This window comes from Gavia stellata, chromosome 26 (assembly GCF_030936135.1).
Source record: "Gavia stellata isolate bGavSte3 chromosome 26, bGavSte3.hap2, whole genome shotgun sequence".
Lineage (NCBI taxonomy): Eukaryota > Metazoa > Chordata > Aves > Gaviiformes > Gaviidae > Gavia > Gavia stellata.
Window position 1 is genome coordinate 3,433,405 of NC_082619.1, and position 17,110 is coordinate 3,450,514.

A 17,110-nucleotide genomic window follows, 5' to 3' on the forward strand; every position below is an offset into this window, starting at 1 on the left:
GGGCAGATATCTGCCTTGGCTGGGGGTTAGAATAAGGTGTCTGGAGAGATTAAAAAATGACATGAAGTTTGACATGCCCTCTGAACGCATTGCAGCTGTGAATCCAGGCGAGTTAGCAGGTTACTGTGTTTAGAAAAACAGGAGCCTTGCACTCCTGATACCTTGCCAGCATGGCTCTGGGGGCCTGGCCTCGTGAGGTATGAACTCTTGCCAGAGTCGCTGTGCTCTTCTGAAAACTCCTATGAGTGATGAGACTTCTAATAAAGTTATGTTCTCTTTTTAAAAAGAAATAATTGCTGTAATGTTCTTTTGTTCTGGGTCTTAAGGAGGCAACTGAAGTTAATGCTGAGGAAATCATGCTTGAGGGTAACCTAAGCAGTCTAAGGCTCGTCATCACTGACGCAGCTCTGGCTCATGCAGTTCAGGAAGGAGTGAGCTGGTGGGGAAACAAGCACAGACTGAGCCATGTGCTCTGGAGCTCAGGCTTGAGGTGTGAAGGATAGACGAAGGTCAGCTGAAGCTCAGATTTGTGACTAATGTACCCATAACCTGCCTTGCCATTGAGTCACACTCAGTATCGCAGGGAACTTAAGAATGGGCCATTAAACTGAGGTGTTTGCTCTTGATGGACACAAGGTCACAGGGTACTTAAATTCAGGCCACGGCTTATGTCCCAGGTTGCCTTTTTCTCTGCAGCACCGATGCCTCTCTGTTGCTGCATTTCATCCTAGGAATGACCAATTCAGAAGGCTTGCGTGGCAAGATGATTTGTCTACACTACCTTTGGAGAAGCAGTTGAAAGCCTGAGAACACCTTTGGTGTCAGATGTCCTAAGCCACTGCTGAATGGCTGCTTCCAGCTGAGAACGGGCTACTGCTGGGCCAGGACTCTGCTGTCTGGAGTGGGGGTGCGCCTGGGCTTGGCTGCCAACAAGAAAACTCTCTTCCTTCAGCTGAGGGACAGTAACCCAGTGCACCCAGCTTGCTTGCATGCGAAACAGAACTGATGGTAGTTACCCGGTGAGATTTGAAGCAAAGTAAGTGCCCTTAGGTGGTCATGCACCGTGTCTCATCTAAGGATAGTTTTAGTGTTAAACCCTCTAATGTGATGCTGGAAAAGCATCTGGCTCCACCCTCGGTATCCCATTGAATTTCTTATTTGCCAACATTTCAAAGAATGTAGTTTTTAATACAGGTGCTTGATTTTTATCTGTCAAATAGCCTTGAGGGCTTTTACAGTCACAAAAAGAGAGCGTCAGCCTTGGCCTATCACTGAAGAAGGCTTTTGGGCTCTGTGTATTTCCAGTTCTTGTATATTTCCAGTTTATTTCTGGACAACAAGTTTCCCAGTGTTGGCAAGCTGGTGTGTTCTGTGACCCTTCGATTTGTAAGCTCTCAGTAGAATAGGTACAGACAGAATACAAGAAGAAAGAATGTACTGCTGAGGGAGGGTGTAGCTATACTAAAATGGGTAGCAGTGGGCAAATAACTGTTAGCAGCGGTTCCTGTCCTGGACTGTTTTGCTGAATGCTATTCATCTGCAGGCAAAATGAGCCAGTGCAACTCAGCCTGCCTATTGAAATGGCTGACTTGGCACAAAGCAAACAAAATTAGTGCATAAGCTGCACCTAACTTCTGGTACGATCCACTGGGAGATGATTTAACTTGCCACCTTGCATCTCACTAGATGCAAATTTTGCACATTGTATGATCTAGAACAAAAAAACCCCACAACTCCTTCTCTGTATTCTACCGCAGGCATTAAATGGTCCTTGCCTTGTTAGGACTTCCAGAGTGCTCTTCTGCGATCATCTCTGTTCTTCCTGGCAGCACAGTTTCTGTGCTATGAGTCAACATTCACCCTATAGTTTTCTGTCTGTCAACACTATTCCGTATCCTAAGCTAAATATTAGAACAGCTCTATCTTGGTGTTTTTTGAGGCTATGGGAGGGGGCTTGGTGCCTGGTCCAGCAAAGGTGGAGGAAAGCAAGATGAGACCTAAGATTTGTTGGAGAAGCAAATGTGCTATTAATGCTAGTAAGGATGTAGTGCTGAAATAGCTGAAGGATGAGCATCTTGTAGCAATGGGAACCTGTGCCTGGCCTGAACTGGGTAGGTAAGATAGAGAGATACCCGGTTGAAAACAGGCTCATTACAAGTGCTGTAAGAGGCAGGACAAGCCACTCCCACCATCTGTATTTCAAAAGGTAAAACCTGACAGGATGAAGGAAAAAAAACAACCTTATTTCTGGGTGTGAGAGATTGTTTTGAATGCAACTTACGAAAGGAGTAAGTGTGCTGGTTGGAGGAACATTTCTGTAAGCTGCTTTAGGGGTCCTGCATAAGCCCTGGATTCTGCTACTCGGTGGACGTAGATGAAGGCGGGAGAGAGAAAAGATGGGGTTTGGCGCTGAATGCTTGCAGCGAGAAGAAATTGCTAGGCTTTGTAACTGCTGCATAAGCATCGGATGAGAGGGCATGTTTAGGGCTGGGCTGTGTGCTTTCCCAGCCTGCTGAAGCGGCACGCTCGGTGCTGTGCCTGGATGATAGACCCCGCGGGGTGTGTTACCTTGAAGCTGGTGCTATATTGATGCAGTTTTGCAAGTTCTGCAGAAGAGTCGGTTCACATCAGGTGCTGCCTGGGTGTGGGTAAAGCAAGCCCGCGTCTGCCTGCAGCCCTGTGCTCATGCCTGTTATCTCTGGGACACGTGAGATGATTGAAGCGGGTCGTGGGTGCCTGGGACTGATTTCCTGAGCCCACAGGCTAAAGCAATGCTGCGTGTGTGGGTGCCCGGCGGGAAGGCGACCCGCCCCTCGTTCTGCGAGCAGCAACCCCTTGGGCATCGCGCCGAGGTCCTCCCCGCCAGGCAGAGCGGGCTGCAACCCTGCGCGGCGGGGCCAGCCCCGCAGGTCACCGGCCTCTTGGCTGGGTTTCGGGGCGATGCAACGGGCCTGCGGGGCAGCGCCGGGCGCTGCGCTCCGTGCGGGGCCGGCCGGGCGCGCCGGGGCCCCCTCCCGCCCGCGGCCCTTGCCGTCCCTCCTCCCCGCCAGCAGGTGCCCCTCGGCCGCCTCCGCTTCCTCTTCCCGGGCGGCGGAGGCGCGGCGCCGGGCCGGCCCCAGCAGCCGCGTCCCTGCAGGTGGGTGCGCGGGGAAGGGCCTGGCCCTGCGGCCTTCCCCTGCGGCTCGCGGGCTGCAGCCGCCCGGCGCTCGCCGGCCGTGCCCGCGCCGCGCTGAGGGCGCCGGCCGGCGGGGGCCCGGCCCCCGCGGAAGCCGCTGGAGAAGAGCGGGGCCGGGCGGCGCGGCGGGAGAGCGGCTGGTTCGCCGGGAGGGCCGCGGGCAGCGGCTGCCGCCGGGCAGGTGGGGCGAGCGGGGCGGGAGGCCCCGGGGTGGGTGCGCGGGCGGCTGCATCCCGAGGGGGGAGGTGGTGGCTGCGGGCGGGCTCGCTCGGCTGGGCAGGCTGTGTCCGTGGTTTGGGGCGTGCTGTTTAGGCTCTCTGGGCTCCTCCATTTTCTCATTTGTACAAAAAAAAAAAAAAGGAAATAACGGTGCTTTGCTGGAGGTGCCCATCTGGTTTTTAAGCTCTTTGGGGGCGAGCAGGGCTGTTCCGGATTAGGTTTTTAGGCACATACGATTATTGTAGAGCCTGCTTTCGTTCATGATCCCATTGCTACTGGTGGTACAAAGCGATTGTAATTACTGATGTTTTTACGGCTATTGCCCTTTCCAGTGCGTGGGGACAGGCATAATTCACAGGTGCAATATGTTTTGTATACGCTAATGACAAACATTGAGCTTTGATGTGCAATTGGAAGGTAGCCCCCATATTTCTTTCCAAGGAATGGAGAAACATCTTTTTCACGAGTAGGTGTGGAAAACACCTCAAAATGTTTAAAAGGTCATTCCTCTTCCTTCTACCAGGCTTCCCCAGCTGGTCAATCCCTTTTGTCACATCAGAATTCTTCCTGCCTTATCTGCCCTGACTCTAAATGCATACAGACCTCAAGTACCAGGGATGTCAATGGAAACAGCGGGTCAGAGCAGTTAATCACATCCTTATTTGATCTCCCCACGTTCCCGAGGCTCATTGTGCCCTAATGGTTTTGTTTACCCAGCCTCCTAAGTCATTCCTGGTCATACTTGCAACAGGCCAAACAGGAAGGTTGGGCATTGCAACTCTGACTCCTCGTCACGTGTAGTCCTTTTGGTGTTCCCCAGCCCTGGGTGTGAATCCAGCGCGCTGCTCAGCAGGTGCCAGCAGGACCACTGGCGCTTTTGCTATTACACAACTGGAAAATCGCGTATCCCAGAGCGTGACTCAACTTCTTTTGATGCACTTCCCTGAATGCTCAGGAGTAGTCAGACACATCTTATATTTCATGGAAAGGTATTATAAATATGAACGAGATGTAGATATTAGAGTATTATGTATTTGGGGGGCTTTTAGCAACAAGAGCAGCGTCCTCTATAGGTGTTTATGCACCGTAATTTTGTTCTGGCAGTATGTCATTTGCTTGTTTGAGAGATTCTGTGTTGCACAGTGAGTGAGGGAAGGTGTATAAAAGAAATACTGCTGAAAAAAATCTTCCTGGGCATAGATTCTCATCCTTTTGCATCAAAAAGATTTGGAGGTCTTGGTGCCAGAAAAGATGAAATGAAGTCTGCAGTTGGGAGAGTTGAGTAGTTTTCACCTTGTCTCACTCCTCTCAAACTGCAGAGGAGGCAGCGCCCAGCGCCTTGCCCAGGAGAGGTGGGGGGCACTCGTGGTGTGCAGCCGGGGGTAGGAAAGGGACTGGCTGTGTGAGTGCTTGGCTGCTCCCGAAGGTGGTAGGCCCCTTTATCCGATCACCGTTTGCTGGGGGATGCTTTGTTCTAATCTGAGCTTTGTCCTCGCGTGCTCATGAAGAAGCTTGAACTGTATGTTGTTCCACTGGAGGTTTTCCTTGGGAAGATAAGGGGATTTTAAAGCATTTTTTCCCAAACTGTCCTGGAAATGTGTTAGTGCTAGAAGGTTAAAATTCAGTAGCAGGAGGAGATGGCGATGCCTTTGTGTTTCTCTTGACCTATTTGCAGTTGATGTCACTGCCCTGGGAAGATTATCAAGAGGCTGTGTGTTTTTTGGGTTTTCTTGGTTTTTTTGGTTCAGGAGAGGAGGGACCAAGCTAGCAAACAGCATGACAGGATGAGTAGGTCAGGTGGGGCAACACAAGCAGACCAGTCAAATGCAGATATATGGGCAGGGAAGAAAAACAAAGGGGCAGGAGTAGCTCTGGATCAAAGCCTTAGTGCTGGATGTGGCACTCCTCAGCCTGTCCCTCAGGCAGTGCAGGTGAGCACTAACGTATCCCAGCAGATCCTGCATCATAGACTGGTTGGGGAAGTCCTGCAAGGTGCATTACCAAGTAGTATTATGTTTTCTGTTCAACTAGGCTGGGAACTCACTGCATTACAATGTCATTGCTTTCAGTGCATCTTCTCACAGCTGAGGTGACACTGGTGGGGGTCTGTGTGCTGGTGGCCACATGGTGAATCTGCCCTAATTCTCAAGGATACCCTTCTTTGATGTAGGCCTTTCCCCAGAGGAACCGCAGTTCTTCTGCAGAGAAAATTTGTCAGGAGCAAGCAACACCATCAAGAAACAGTACAGTACACTCAGTGCTGGGATGGTTATGGGTGAAGTGCTGCAGTGAGTCGTGCTAATATTGCTGAAGGCTAGACCTTCTGATGCATTTTGTCTTTCTGTTCCTGTGACAGGATGCTGTTCTCCCTGCCTCTGCGAATAGCCTGCAGCCTGCTTGCCTGGTTCTCTCTCTACGCTTGGTTCTGCCATCGCTACAAGCACCGGAATTATGAATGGAGCTGCAGGCTGGTCACGCTGACCCATGGCATCCTTGCTACCTGTCTCTCTGCTTACATTGGCTTTATTGATGGTCCCTGGCCTTTGAGTAACCCAGGTAAGTAATGAAAGTTGTGGTCCCAAGTCCCCCAATGGGTGATGGCACAAAGTGGTGTTCTCCTACCACCTTGGTATCCAGCCCACTTGACGAATGATGATTGTAACGATATCTGAGCTGCTTTGTGGTGGAAAGCATTAGAGAAATGGAGAGACTGGTACTGTATTTTGCTAGTGTAACGACCCTCCCCAGCTGCAATCTGGCAGAGTGTATGGTCACATTGTGTGGCCATTACGAATGTGCAGCTGTTAGACTAACAACTCTAGTATTGTGACTTGTCCGATTTCTCCAGCTAAGCTGTGATCAGTACAAGCTGATATCAGCCTGACAATGCTGAAGGTGAATACCCTTTCCTTGTCTTGGATCCTGCCTGCTTGTTGCCTCCATGCTTTAAAGCTCTGTCTGGTGTCTTTATGTTTCAGGATCACCAAACACAACTCTTCAGGTACATGGGCTGTGCCTTAGCTTGGGCTACTTCCTCTTCGACCTTTGTTGGTGTGTGTACTTCCAGACAGAGGGTGCCCTGATGCTGGCCCACCATCTGGTGAGCATCCTGGGCATCACAGCGTCATTGGCACTTGGGGAGTCAGCTGCGGAGGTCAATGCCGTCATCTTTGGTAGTGAGATCACTAACCCACTGCTGCAGGCCCGCTGGTTCCTGAAGGAGGTGGGATGTTACCACAGTTTCACGGGTGATGTGGTGGATTTCTTCTTTGTGGTCCTCTTCACTGGGGTGCGGATTGGAGTGGGGGCCTGGCTGATGTACTGTGAGCTTGCTTCTCCCAAACCCAGGTGGTACATTAAGCTGGGTGGCGTCATCATGTACGCTGTCTCCTGGGTTTTCATGGTGAGCATCTGTCGCTTCGCTAGGAGGAAGAGCATGAAGAAGTACCACGCTTGGAGGAGTTGGAGGAGTGATGAGTTATACTTGAAAACTAATGGACATCTGAAAAACCACTGACTGGATGCTGAGTAAAGAATTCCTCGAGTTCACAATCTGGCAAGAAGGGGCTCGTGCCTGAAATGCCACTGGTGGGAGAGAAGCCAACACACGTTAGCAATTCTGGAGCCAAATTTATCCCTGGCATAACTCCACTGAAATCCATGGAGCTATGCCATGGATTCATTGGACCTGCAGTGTTTGGCCTGGCAGGGGCTGGCTCAGTGTGTACGTAAGCATGCGCTAAATGATATGAGTGAAAGAAGGGCTAATTTTACAGACTAAACATAACTAGTCCAGCAGTGCAGGTGTAAATAGTAATGTTAGTAGCTAACTCCTTCAGCACTGGGAGCTAACTCCTTCAGCACTGGTAGAATGTCCTGTACAGTCTAGACAGCTAGAGTGACTCTCCATACTGTTAGGAAGAAGCACGTTCTAGTGTTTTGTCAGAGTTGGGATTCCTGGCTCTTCCACCAACTCATTACGTGACCTTGGGCAAGTCACGTAACTGTAACTCTGTGCCTAATTTCCCCATCTGTGAACTGGGGGTGATGGAGCTGATCCATCTGTGTTATGCACTTTCAGATCTTGACTTGAGAGGTGCTATATAAATGCAAAATGATGGTTGTTATCTGCACTTTGTTCATTATCCCTGTGTTTCCTTTGGGAGAAACGATTTTGGTGGTGGAGCTAGAGTGTGACTCTAGAAAGAACAGTATTTTAGGTAGGTCATTGTTTACTACCCTTTCTAATTCCTTGTAATAACTTATTTAATAACATATTGGTAACTTATTTTTCAGTAGTATCCAGAAGCTCTAATCAGCACTGGCGCCTTGCAGGACTAGGTGCTCTGTGAATACACCCAAAGACACAGCCCACGATGTGAAATTCTTTTCTGACTTTTTCCCTCTTCTTCATCCCTGACTGTTAAAACCACCCCCTCCAAATACAGCTTTTAGCTTCTTGAGTGACCAATGCTCTCTGTTATGGGAAGCCCCATCAGGACTTGCCAGTAAGTGGTTTTCTGGCTGATGGACCAAGCCCCGATTTGTCTGCAGAATGCCGAAATTCCCTCTGCTGTGCTTTGGCCCAAACACAGGCATAGTGTGGATCCAGCCCGAGACTAAACAGCATGCCTTGAGATAGTCAGACAAATACCTTCCCCAAACTGTAAGTAACTTTTAAAAATAAGAACAGCAAATGCAGTGTTTTACTGCAGCAATCTGCAAACAATCTGTACTTGCCATTTTTGGCAATCTAAAGGGAACAGCGGTCAGAACCTGATTTGTATTGAAGGCTGTGTATTTCTGTTGCCCTTGAAGCGTCATCCCAGATTCAGATCAGTGTACATGAACCCAGAGGCTGCCACAGTGTTTGGGGGTAGTGGGGTACTGTAGATGAATGTCTGGGAGTTCTGTGGAAAAAAGATTGATAAACACTTGAAAGTAGCATTGATGTTTTTCCCCAGGACCATAAATACCAGTTTCGACAAGAGTGTTTCCTCAGATTCAAATTGGGATTTCTGGTTGAAGAGTGGCCAACATGCATCTTCAAAACTTGGTGGGTAAGGTGGAAGAGCTACCCGGCTACTCTGCCCTGTTTAAGCCAGACACCTAACGTCAGCTCTCCTTCATCTGAGTTGATGCCTTGACCCCTGGGCTTTGGATTCACTTCTGTCTCCCTGACTGGATCTGTGTCACTTTATAAAAGTGAGCATTTATAGGGTGAGAGAGACTTATTTTACAGCCTAATAATTAAAGAAGCGAGAGGCACAGAATCTGGCCTTTTTTAAGCAAAAAAGTGAACCTAACTGGGAGGAAGAATAAGTGTTAGTTATCTGGTCCCATTTGCAGGGAAAAACTATCCCCCAGTTGGCAGCTTCTGGTGTTTATTTCACTGTATGTTCCTCAAGCGCTGTTCCTTTGTTATTGCTGTCATTATTATGATCATTTATTCTGAGCCTCAGCACCAGGCCTCCAGTGCAGCTCAGGTGCCAGTTCTGCTGCGAGCCTTGCCTGTTGCAGCCAAAGACCTGAAGAGCCCAAAGCACTTCAGATTAGCAGAGCCAACTGATGGGTGAGCTGGTCCTGAAAAGGAAACTTGACTCATGTAGCACAGTGCAGTGATACGACTATTGAGCCTTGAAGGGAGACAAGAAGGGCTAGTTGGGGCTTGCTGGTTCTTTCCCAGCTCTGCTGTGGGGCATGTCAAGGAGCCTTTTTGCCTCAGCTTACCCACTTCATTAAGTGGCTACAGTATTACCTACCTCGTGGGGTGTTTTCATTTGTTAACACTAAGCCACCTTCGAGTAATGCTTAGTGGTCTGTGTCAAGCTTGCTGTATAAAGGCAAGATGCTGTTGCTTTGAGTGAAGAACTTCTCACTATGATGCATCATCAGTACTTTGTCACCTGAACATGGCACTTCCCAGCATCTGGCTTGCCTCACAAAAGCAGAAATCCAAGGTGTTTTGCAGTGGTGCTTGTGGGTAGGAGTCAAAAGGAGTAAGCTAGACACATGCATAAAGATCAGCCATTCTGCTGCTTGTTCAGCTGGACTCCCAAGTTGAAGAGTGGTGGGTTTTGCCTAGTAAGGATTGCAGTAAATCCAGAGCCGAAAGAGTTTCAGCAGCCAGCCTGACCAGGGCATAAGGGCTTTCAGCAGCAAGTCCTGAAGAAGTGTAGGTGAAAACAGCCTGTTCATTTCTCAGTGCAGCTGTTGACTTCCCACCAAGAATTTTCCTGACCGGTCCTGATGATTTGGACTCTGACCTCTGGTGAGGTTTGGTGAGGTTTGGTATGCAGCTTAATGCATGGTTACAGCCCTTCTGTGGGGGCTGTACAGCCCATACCTGCCCAAGTGAATAAGGATGTCAGTTAGTGACTGCAGGTATCTGTGAAACACCTTGTGTGAAGATGTTTTGAAAGAGAATGCACTTAATAGCCGAGCGGTCCCTTCCTTTGAACTGGGGGGAAATTCGGTTGGAAGAAGTAGAGCACTGTGATCAATGTGGAGGCTTTAGAAGTTAAACAAGGGCACGAGAAAACAAAAGAGCAATTATGAATGGCTTTATGAGGTAGAGCTAGCACCGATGTCTCAGAGCAAGGCCTCGTAGTCTGTCTAGTGGGCTTTAGCATAGAATCACAGACCCAGGAAGAAGAAGTGTAACTTTCAAGCTATGGAGCACATGGTGGGACCTGTCCTCAGGCTTGTCCATAGTGGCTAGAATGAATTGTAAAAGGAAACTGCAGAACTAGTGTGAAATAATAACTTGTGTTTGAATTACTGTGTAATAGCAACTAATATTCCACCAGTGAATGGTGTAGATGCTTTGTATTATGTTTTATAAAATAAAGATTATTTAATTACATGAGGAATTATTTTTCTCTCTTGGGTGCAGTTCTTAAATTGTATTGTGTATTGCTGGATGAATCAGCATTGCCAACAAAGTGGTGGTTGGTGGGTGCTTTTTAGGGACTGAGCCAACAATTTGTACAGCTTTCACCATTATTGCTTCTTAGACACGTTAAGAGGCAGAGAAACTACTCTTCCTTGCGAAGTTCTCCTTGCAAACTTAGTAGTTTGGTGTTTGCTAATAGGTGCTTTCATGTTGTTGATGGGCTGAACAGGGTGCATTTCTGCCATAGCGTTTGTTCCCAGGCCTTTCATGCGCCCATTCTCAGGCAATTCATGGAGCAAAAATGTTTCCTTTGTTTTCCATGCCCTATATGCTAAAGGAGAAGGTTCTCCTGTGTTTCCACGCCACGAACCATGAACTCTTGGTGTTCATAAACTAAACATTGTTGCCTAGGAATTGCTTCATTGGAAAGTCTGATAGGAAGAGAGTATGTTTCAGCGTTATTTAATGTTGCCTTGTGTGGGGGTACTTGCAGCTGTAGAGGTGAGCCAAAGTCAGCACTGTGCAAAGATGCAGATTTAATCTGGGGTCCAAGTGGTGCTAGTCTGTCTCGCCATGTACCTGCTGTGATGTTATTGCTTGCATACTGGGGGCTGCTTTCATTCAGAGCTAGAGAGAAACTGCAGGGCTGTGCAGCTGCTGGGAGCTGCGTATATCATGTTCTGTTCATGCCCCAAAGCTCCCTAGGCAGGACTGACTGTGCCATGTAATCTGCTGTGGGAGGTGTGAGCTGCCAGGAGGATGTTGTGCAGGGCTCTCAGGTCTGTTTGCACAGGGGCTTCCTTTGCCCTTGATGCAATAGCTTAGCACAGGGAAAGCCACCATCACACAGAACAGCTTTGCCAAGTGATTTAGAAAGTTGTGCACTCTTTTAAAAAGCTTTGCTTCAAAGGATGCTCCTAAAATAAGAGGAGAGGAAAACATTTACTTCAGTGATGCTTTCAGTGATTGCAGTAAAAGACCCAGGCACCAACAGGAATTTCTGTGAACCAGGCACTGAACAGACCCAGAACAGAGGAACGGCCCTGCCCTGCATGGCTGGTACCAGCAACTCTGAAACTGTGTGTAGCCAAGCCACACTCAGGAAAGACCTGAATGCAGTGTTGTGCTGGTAAAGAATAGCTACTCTGCCTTGCTTATGGTCACAGCATTTTGCCAGAGGTCCAGCATGCCAAAAGTCTGTTTTCTATAAATAGTTAAGCCAATTTAGTTGTTTGGATGTAACCCTTAAATCTATCCCCAAATCCTTCAGCACTGGGGAGCAGCTGTGTAGTGTGAGCCCTCTAGAGATGCTGGCCTGTTTACAGGCAGCCCGGCTGCATGATGAAGGGCTCTTGGGGACTGCAGTCATTTATCCTGGGAGTTTGTTTAACCTCTGAGGTAGTCCAGAAACAGAAAACAAACTACAGTGTCATTCTGAAGCTTTGCTTTAGAGCTGCAAGCATCTTCCAAGTTTCATGTCTTCAGGAATGACATGGCAGAATCTAGCCTTAAGTCAATGGGCAAATGTGCTTTGACTATAAAGGGTGAAATCTGCCCCCCCCCCCCCCCGCCGTTTCATTTTTTATCTTCCTACTATTACTTTTGAAGCCATTCCTTCCCTGCTGCCTGCCTTTTACTTCTACTGCTGCCCCTGCAGTAGAGCTTTATAAAATTAACCTCCTCTTTCAGTTCTCTGCCCTCTTTTTCTAGCTGAACTCCTTATTTGTATTTGAAGAAATTGCAATTTTTATGACAGTCGAAGCTTTATTCCCTTGCAACAGTAGTCCAAGCACTGAGGTAAGAGCATAGCATTTTAAATCTTTGGAGTCTGCTTTTAGACTAATACCAGTGCTGTCAGCAGGTCTGTTGCTTGGACAAAAAAGATGAGAGAAAGTTTTAAGCTTCATGGAAGTCGTGGGTATGTTCCCAATACTTGTAGACTTTGTATAGCTTGGTTGGAAGTAAGATAACACATCTGCTGCCATTTCCAAAGAAGTCAAATTTCAGAGACCAAGAGAGAATCAGTCAGCATTAGCCTTGTGTTGCATAAGCAATTTCTGGGCAAGGAGCAACTCTTTTTTCATTATACCATTGTACCAGCACTTTTCTTTTTCCAAGTCAGCTTCAGTATGTGCTCTAGGAAGTCCATGTAAGAGAAGGTGTTAGCTTTTGCTGGCTTTGTCCTGTTTCCCTCAAATTCCAGGGAGAGTTTGACAGCTGATAAGTTGGGAACATAAGGCATCTGCAGAAACTGACTTTAAGAAGGAACTGAACAGATCAAGCTGTGTGGAAAAGCTTTTGCAAAGTAAGAATGGTTTACTAGTAGTTAATTTCATATGGGAAGGAGAAAGTGTCGGTTTCTGTGGCTTCTCAAATGTTACAAGGTACAAGTTTTCCGCAATGTTTGTATTATGTTGTTGTTTGAATTGTGTATCATGTTAGAAGGTTAAGATTTGTTCAGTGTAACTGATAATCCTCAAATGTGATGAGAAATAATTTTATTCTACATCTCTTTAGATTTTACCCTAATAACAGACACCTCTTTTTTTTTTTTATCCTCCCCTCCAATCTGAGGACGTTGAGTCTAGCAGAGAGCAAGAAGACAGACATGTGACAGAATGTACAGCAGCTTCATCTGTCCTTACAAAGGTTGCTGCTTTAATTATGCTGATATGGAAAGAAAGCTTAGTGCTATGAAAATGCTTACTGCGATGTGGATTATCCAGGTTTAGGAACTGTAATAAGCTGTCCCAGTAGAAGCTCTGCTAGATTAGGCTAACTGTGTCTCAACAAAGTCAGCGAAGTATTGCATTTGTGTCCAAGTGACTTAAAAGCATAGACCAGCCCTGTATGCATTTCCAGCATTTACAGTGAACTGGATGCAGAACAAGCTGTAGGTACCAAATCATGTGCTTATTTTAGGGTATGAGATGGTAAAAGGCTTTGAACAGCCATGTGGAGCATAAATTCTTTTTTTTTCAGATTAGAGTTGCATCCAGATGGCCATTAGTGGCCGTTGGATCAGTCATACCAGTTTCTGAAGCAGGTTGCATCCATGTCACAGTGAAGCTTGTTAGCATCAGCACCTGGCTAGAAAATTCAGTGAATGGGCAAGGAGATAGACACGTGTCTCGATTTGATTCGGGTTATCATTACTATCTTCAACTTTCTCAAAAGTAGAATCCCAGCAAATAACGAAATCCCACACACATTCTCAGCTGGCTCAGAAGAAACTCACGCCAGAGCAGTTTCCCCGGGATCGAAGGATGCTGAACTAAGCAGCAGCCGTTAGTGCTTAGGTAAGTTTGGATTGAATTGCAGGGCACTACAAAAAATCAGTAAGACAGGAAGGTTTAAGTTGTGCTAAGCCTGAGAGCAGAGCCAGGCTTACCCCAGTCCTGACACAAGGTCAAGGTCTGTTCTTCAGGAGTCACAAATTCATATGCACATGTGGGAAATAAGCTGTCTTCTCTGTTAGCCTTGGGAATCATTTCCACTGTGCCTTTCTTCTCCAGCTGTGCAAGGCATACAGGTTGGCTGTTGCCTTCCAAAGGTAGCTGACCGTTTTTTTGCCAGAACAGCACCTGGCCTAGCAAATTATGGTAAGTTTAAATAACACTCCAAAATACTGGTGCATTCTGTCACTGGTTTTAAATTGATTACTTGTAAGTAGCAAAAGTTAAAAGGCTCTTTATACATTTAATTTTTATGATGGAGTTAAGAGGGTTGCAGAGAGGTGGGTGTTGGCCTCTTCTCCCAAGTGATGAGTGACAGGACAAGAGGAAATGGCCTCAAGTTGCGCCAGGGGAGGTTTAGGCTGGATATTAGGAAAAAATTCCTTACTGAGAGAGTGGTGAAGCACTGGAAGAGGCTGCCCAGGGAGGTGGTGGAGTCACCCTCCCTGGAGGTATTCAAGGAACGTGTGGATGTGGCATTGTGGGACGTGGCTTGATGGGCATGGTGCTGTGTGTGTTGTTGTGGGGGTTTTTTGGGGTTTTTTGGGGTTTTTTTTTTGTTAATGGTTGGACTTGATGATCTTACAGGTCTTTTCCAACCTTAGTGATTCTGTGATTCTGTGTGAGTGAAACTCAGCTAATAGCCCATCACGTCTACTCACAGCACACAATTTTACAAAGCTGTCTATTCTTTACTTGAGGTCTGCAGGAGATCCATTGCAGCCACAGGTAAGTTGCTCTAACGGTTGATTATCCTAGCTGAAATGTTGTGAAGGAAAATCTTCCTGAAAGAAAAATTACGACATTCACTGTTTGTTCATACTTAAAATTTAAAGTATCCCAGCTATCAGAGGCAAGGTGTGATACATCTGGTGTCAGGGAAGAAAAAAAGGTATCGTACGCCGATTCCCACCTGTGTTCACGCTGAGCCCGTAGCGGTGCAAACCCTGACCGGACGGCCACGGCCGTGAGCAGGGCCCGGCCGCGCCCCGCCGGCGGGGATGGGTTCGGACGAGAGGTGCCATTCCAGGATTTTCCCGCAGATGGCAACAGCTCCTCAATGAGCTCCGGGTGCGAGGCTGGAAACCCGCGTCTTTGCAAAAGGAAGCTCAGTGAAACCTTCCCCCGTCAGCCTGCCTTTTCGGGAGTCCCCTGCAAGGCATCTCCAAGGATCCGTCCTGCTTGTGCCATCCGTTACTTTAAGGCAAAGTAAGAAGTTATCCTTCGTAGGACTCGGCCTTCTTCGCTTCAGGGTCCTCCTTACTTGAGCCACTTCGCTCTGCTCCGGAGTGTAAAAACCAAACTGCTGGGGACATGGGTGCTTTGCCCTGGAGACACGGACTGATGAGGTTAACGCGCAGTTTCCACTTCTAGCATCTGTGTCTGTGTGACGGTACTGTCAATTCAGGCTAAGTGAGGGCTTTATAGCTACCAAAACAAAATGATCTATTTTAATTGGTACTGCACAGTGTAATTGCTTATTGATTTCCCCACCCCTGACCCTGGATTTCACACTGTGAAACTGCCCAGGCAGCAGAAGTATCATAAATAGGCATCTATATTAACGTAAGTACGTAATCAGCTCCCACAAAAACGACAGCATTTGCAGAAAAGAGAAGCAGCTGTGGTTTCAGAGCCTACCTTTGAATTGTTTTATTAGTGCTTTTTCTTTTCAATTGTTGCATTAAACATTGAAATGTGAATGCAGCCCATTATGAGCAAGAGTTAATCTACTGAACTGTGTGGCATAAGGGTTTTATGCTTCCTTTCTGTCACTGGTGTAGTTTTGTGTGATGCTTCTTTTGACAATGCTGAGCAAATTTTTGGCAAATATTAATCACTGTCACTTCACTGCATTTTACATCCATTTACTGCAGCAGAGGATAAGTTTCCTTCTTGTTCCTATTTTTTTTAATATAATTTCCTCCAGCTAATTGTTATTGTCATGATGTTGTCATGCACAATAAAACACAATTAAAGTAATAAAAAATAATTGAGGCCTAATATGCAACTGCTAGGCCTGTCATGAAACAGAAGGTCTCCCAGGAGCCTTCCTCTCTCAAGGCACAGTACTTGATGTTCCCTAAGTTAAAAGCAGGGAGGGATTTATTGCAGAGAAGATGCAATAAAGAGATACAAAATAAATATAGATAGAAGTATTCAGTCACTCCATTACCCCTGACCAACGTATTGCCTACTGCTGCAGAATGAGAGAGGCAGTCGTGGCTGCATGTCCTGCACCCCCCCTGGTTTTTTTTTCTTTCAAGCCTCTATCGTCCTCAAAAGGAAACCAAAAGAGGAAGTGTAAATGTCCTGTATATATATGCCAAGTATCATCTAGAAAATGATTTCATCCCACGCTTCCCCTCTTTGCACTGAACTTCTTCAAAACAACAAATTCTTCAGACTATCAAAGAGCCTCCTGGCTTCCTGATCGTGCTCACTTTGCTCCAAGGAGGAAAAAGCTACATAGCAGCAGGGTCCTGAACACAGCTTCAAGCAAGGTATGGTCCTCTATGTTTAATAATGTATCTGGTCCTGAGTTTCCAGCAGCCTGTTTTCCAGACTCTTTCCAAGTCCAGTGTTGTGGCTTTGAAGAAGTGTATCAAGATAAGATTAATTGAGGGAAGAAGGATGGTGTCCTGTATGATTGGGATTAGCTAATAAGATTGCTTTTGGTCTGTTGGCGTTTGGTAGGAAAGACTGATGTTCCACAAGTTCCTCTGCGCTGGGAGGCCAGGTATTAATGCCCACCCTCCCTGGCAGCGGAGCCGTCCTGCTTTCCATTCCACTTTGGTGGTGCTCATGAGCTTTAACTCCATGAGGCGCAGTAGCATGGAAGGTTCCTGAACTTCTAGTATATAGGTGTTATTCCTAGGTGTTTGAGAACAAGAGTGCCTGGCTGGAATCTTATTTATCCCCTTGTGTTGACGACGAGATCTTGGGATTAGGTAATGTATCTAGAACTCGGCTTCTGGTCTGTTACAGTTTGCTTCGTGCTGTTGATGTGCTGACAGAAAGAGGCTCTGCTGTTTCAACGCACGTGGAGCTGAGACAGATGCTTCTCCCAAAGCTGTGTTGTACGTGGCATAAATGGCGGGGAGTTACAGCAATGCACCAGCAATGATGTATGTGTTTCTTGAGAGCTGTGGCTGAGGAGAGGGAAATCCACACATTTTGAAATTTGAATGCCTAAATATTCTGTATTTAGTAGATACGGTAATATACAGTCTGTCGCTCCCCTTTTCATATCGGAGGGAGTTTTTTGCGTTAAGAGAAGGGGAGCAGGAACAGGCCCTTGGCTGGAGTGTTTCTGGAAGGCTGAGGTACGTGCAGGGAGGAATCGGTTCTTGTTCCGATTTCGGA

General features: G+C 47.1%; 1 protein-coding gene across 2 annotated transcripts; it reads left to right on the top strand.

Annotated features, from left to right (window-relative positions):
• Window positions 1-5,751: 5,751 nt before the first annotated feature.
• On the top strand, window positions 5,752-6,911 carry TLCD5 (TLC domain containing 5). 2 transcript variants are annotated; one of them, XM_059829770.1, is made up of 3 exons: window positions 5,752-5,950; window positions 6,373-6,445; window positions 6,803-6,911. In XM_059829770.1, the coding sequence occupies exons 1-3, from the start codon at window positions 5,752-5,754 to the stop codon at window positions 6,909-6,911; spliced, it is 381 nt and encodes a 126-aa protein (XP_059685753.1). The 2 variants fall into 2 exon arrangements, with proteins under 2 accessions (XP_059685753.1, XP_009818468.2); XM_009820166.2 differs by having other exon boundaries at window positions 6,373-6,911.
• The last annotated feature ends 10,199 nt before the right edge of the window (window positions 6,912-17,110 follow it).

Excerpts from the sequence above, each read along its gene's own strand:
- TLCD5 (XM_009820166.2), top strand. The coding sequence starts at position 5,752 with ATGCTGTTCTCCCTGCCTCTGCGAATAGCCTGCAGCCTGCTTGCCTGG. Across the intron at positions 5,951-6,372 it reads CTGGCCTTTGAGTAACCCAG|GATCACCAAACACAACTCTT; the intron begins GTAAGTAATGAA and ends TTTATGTTTCAG.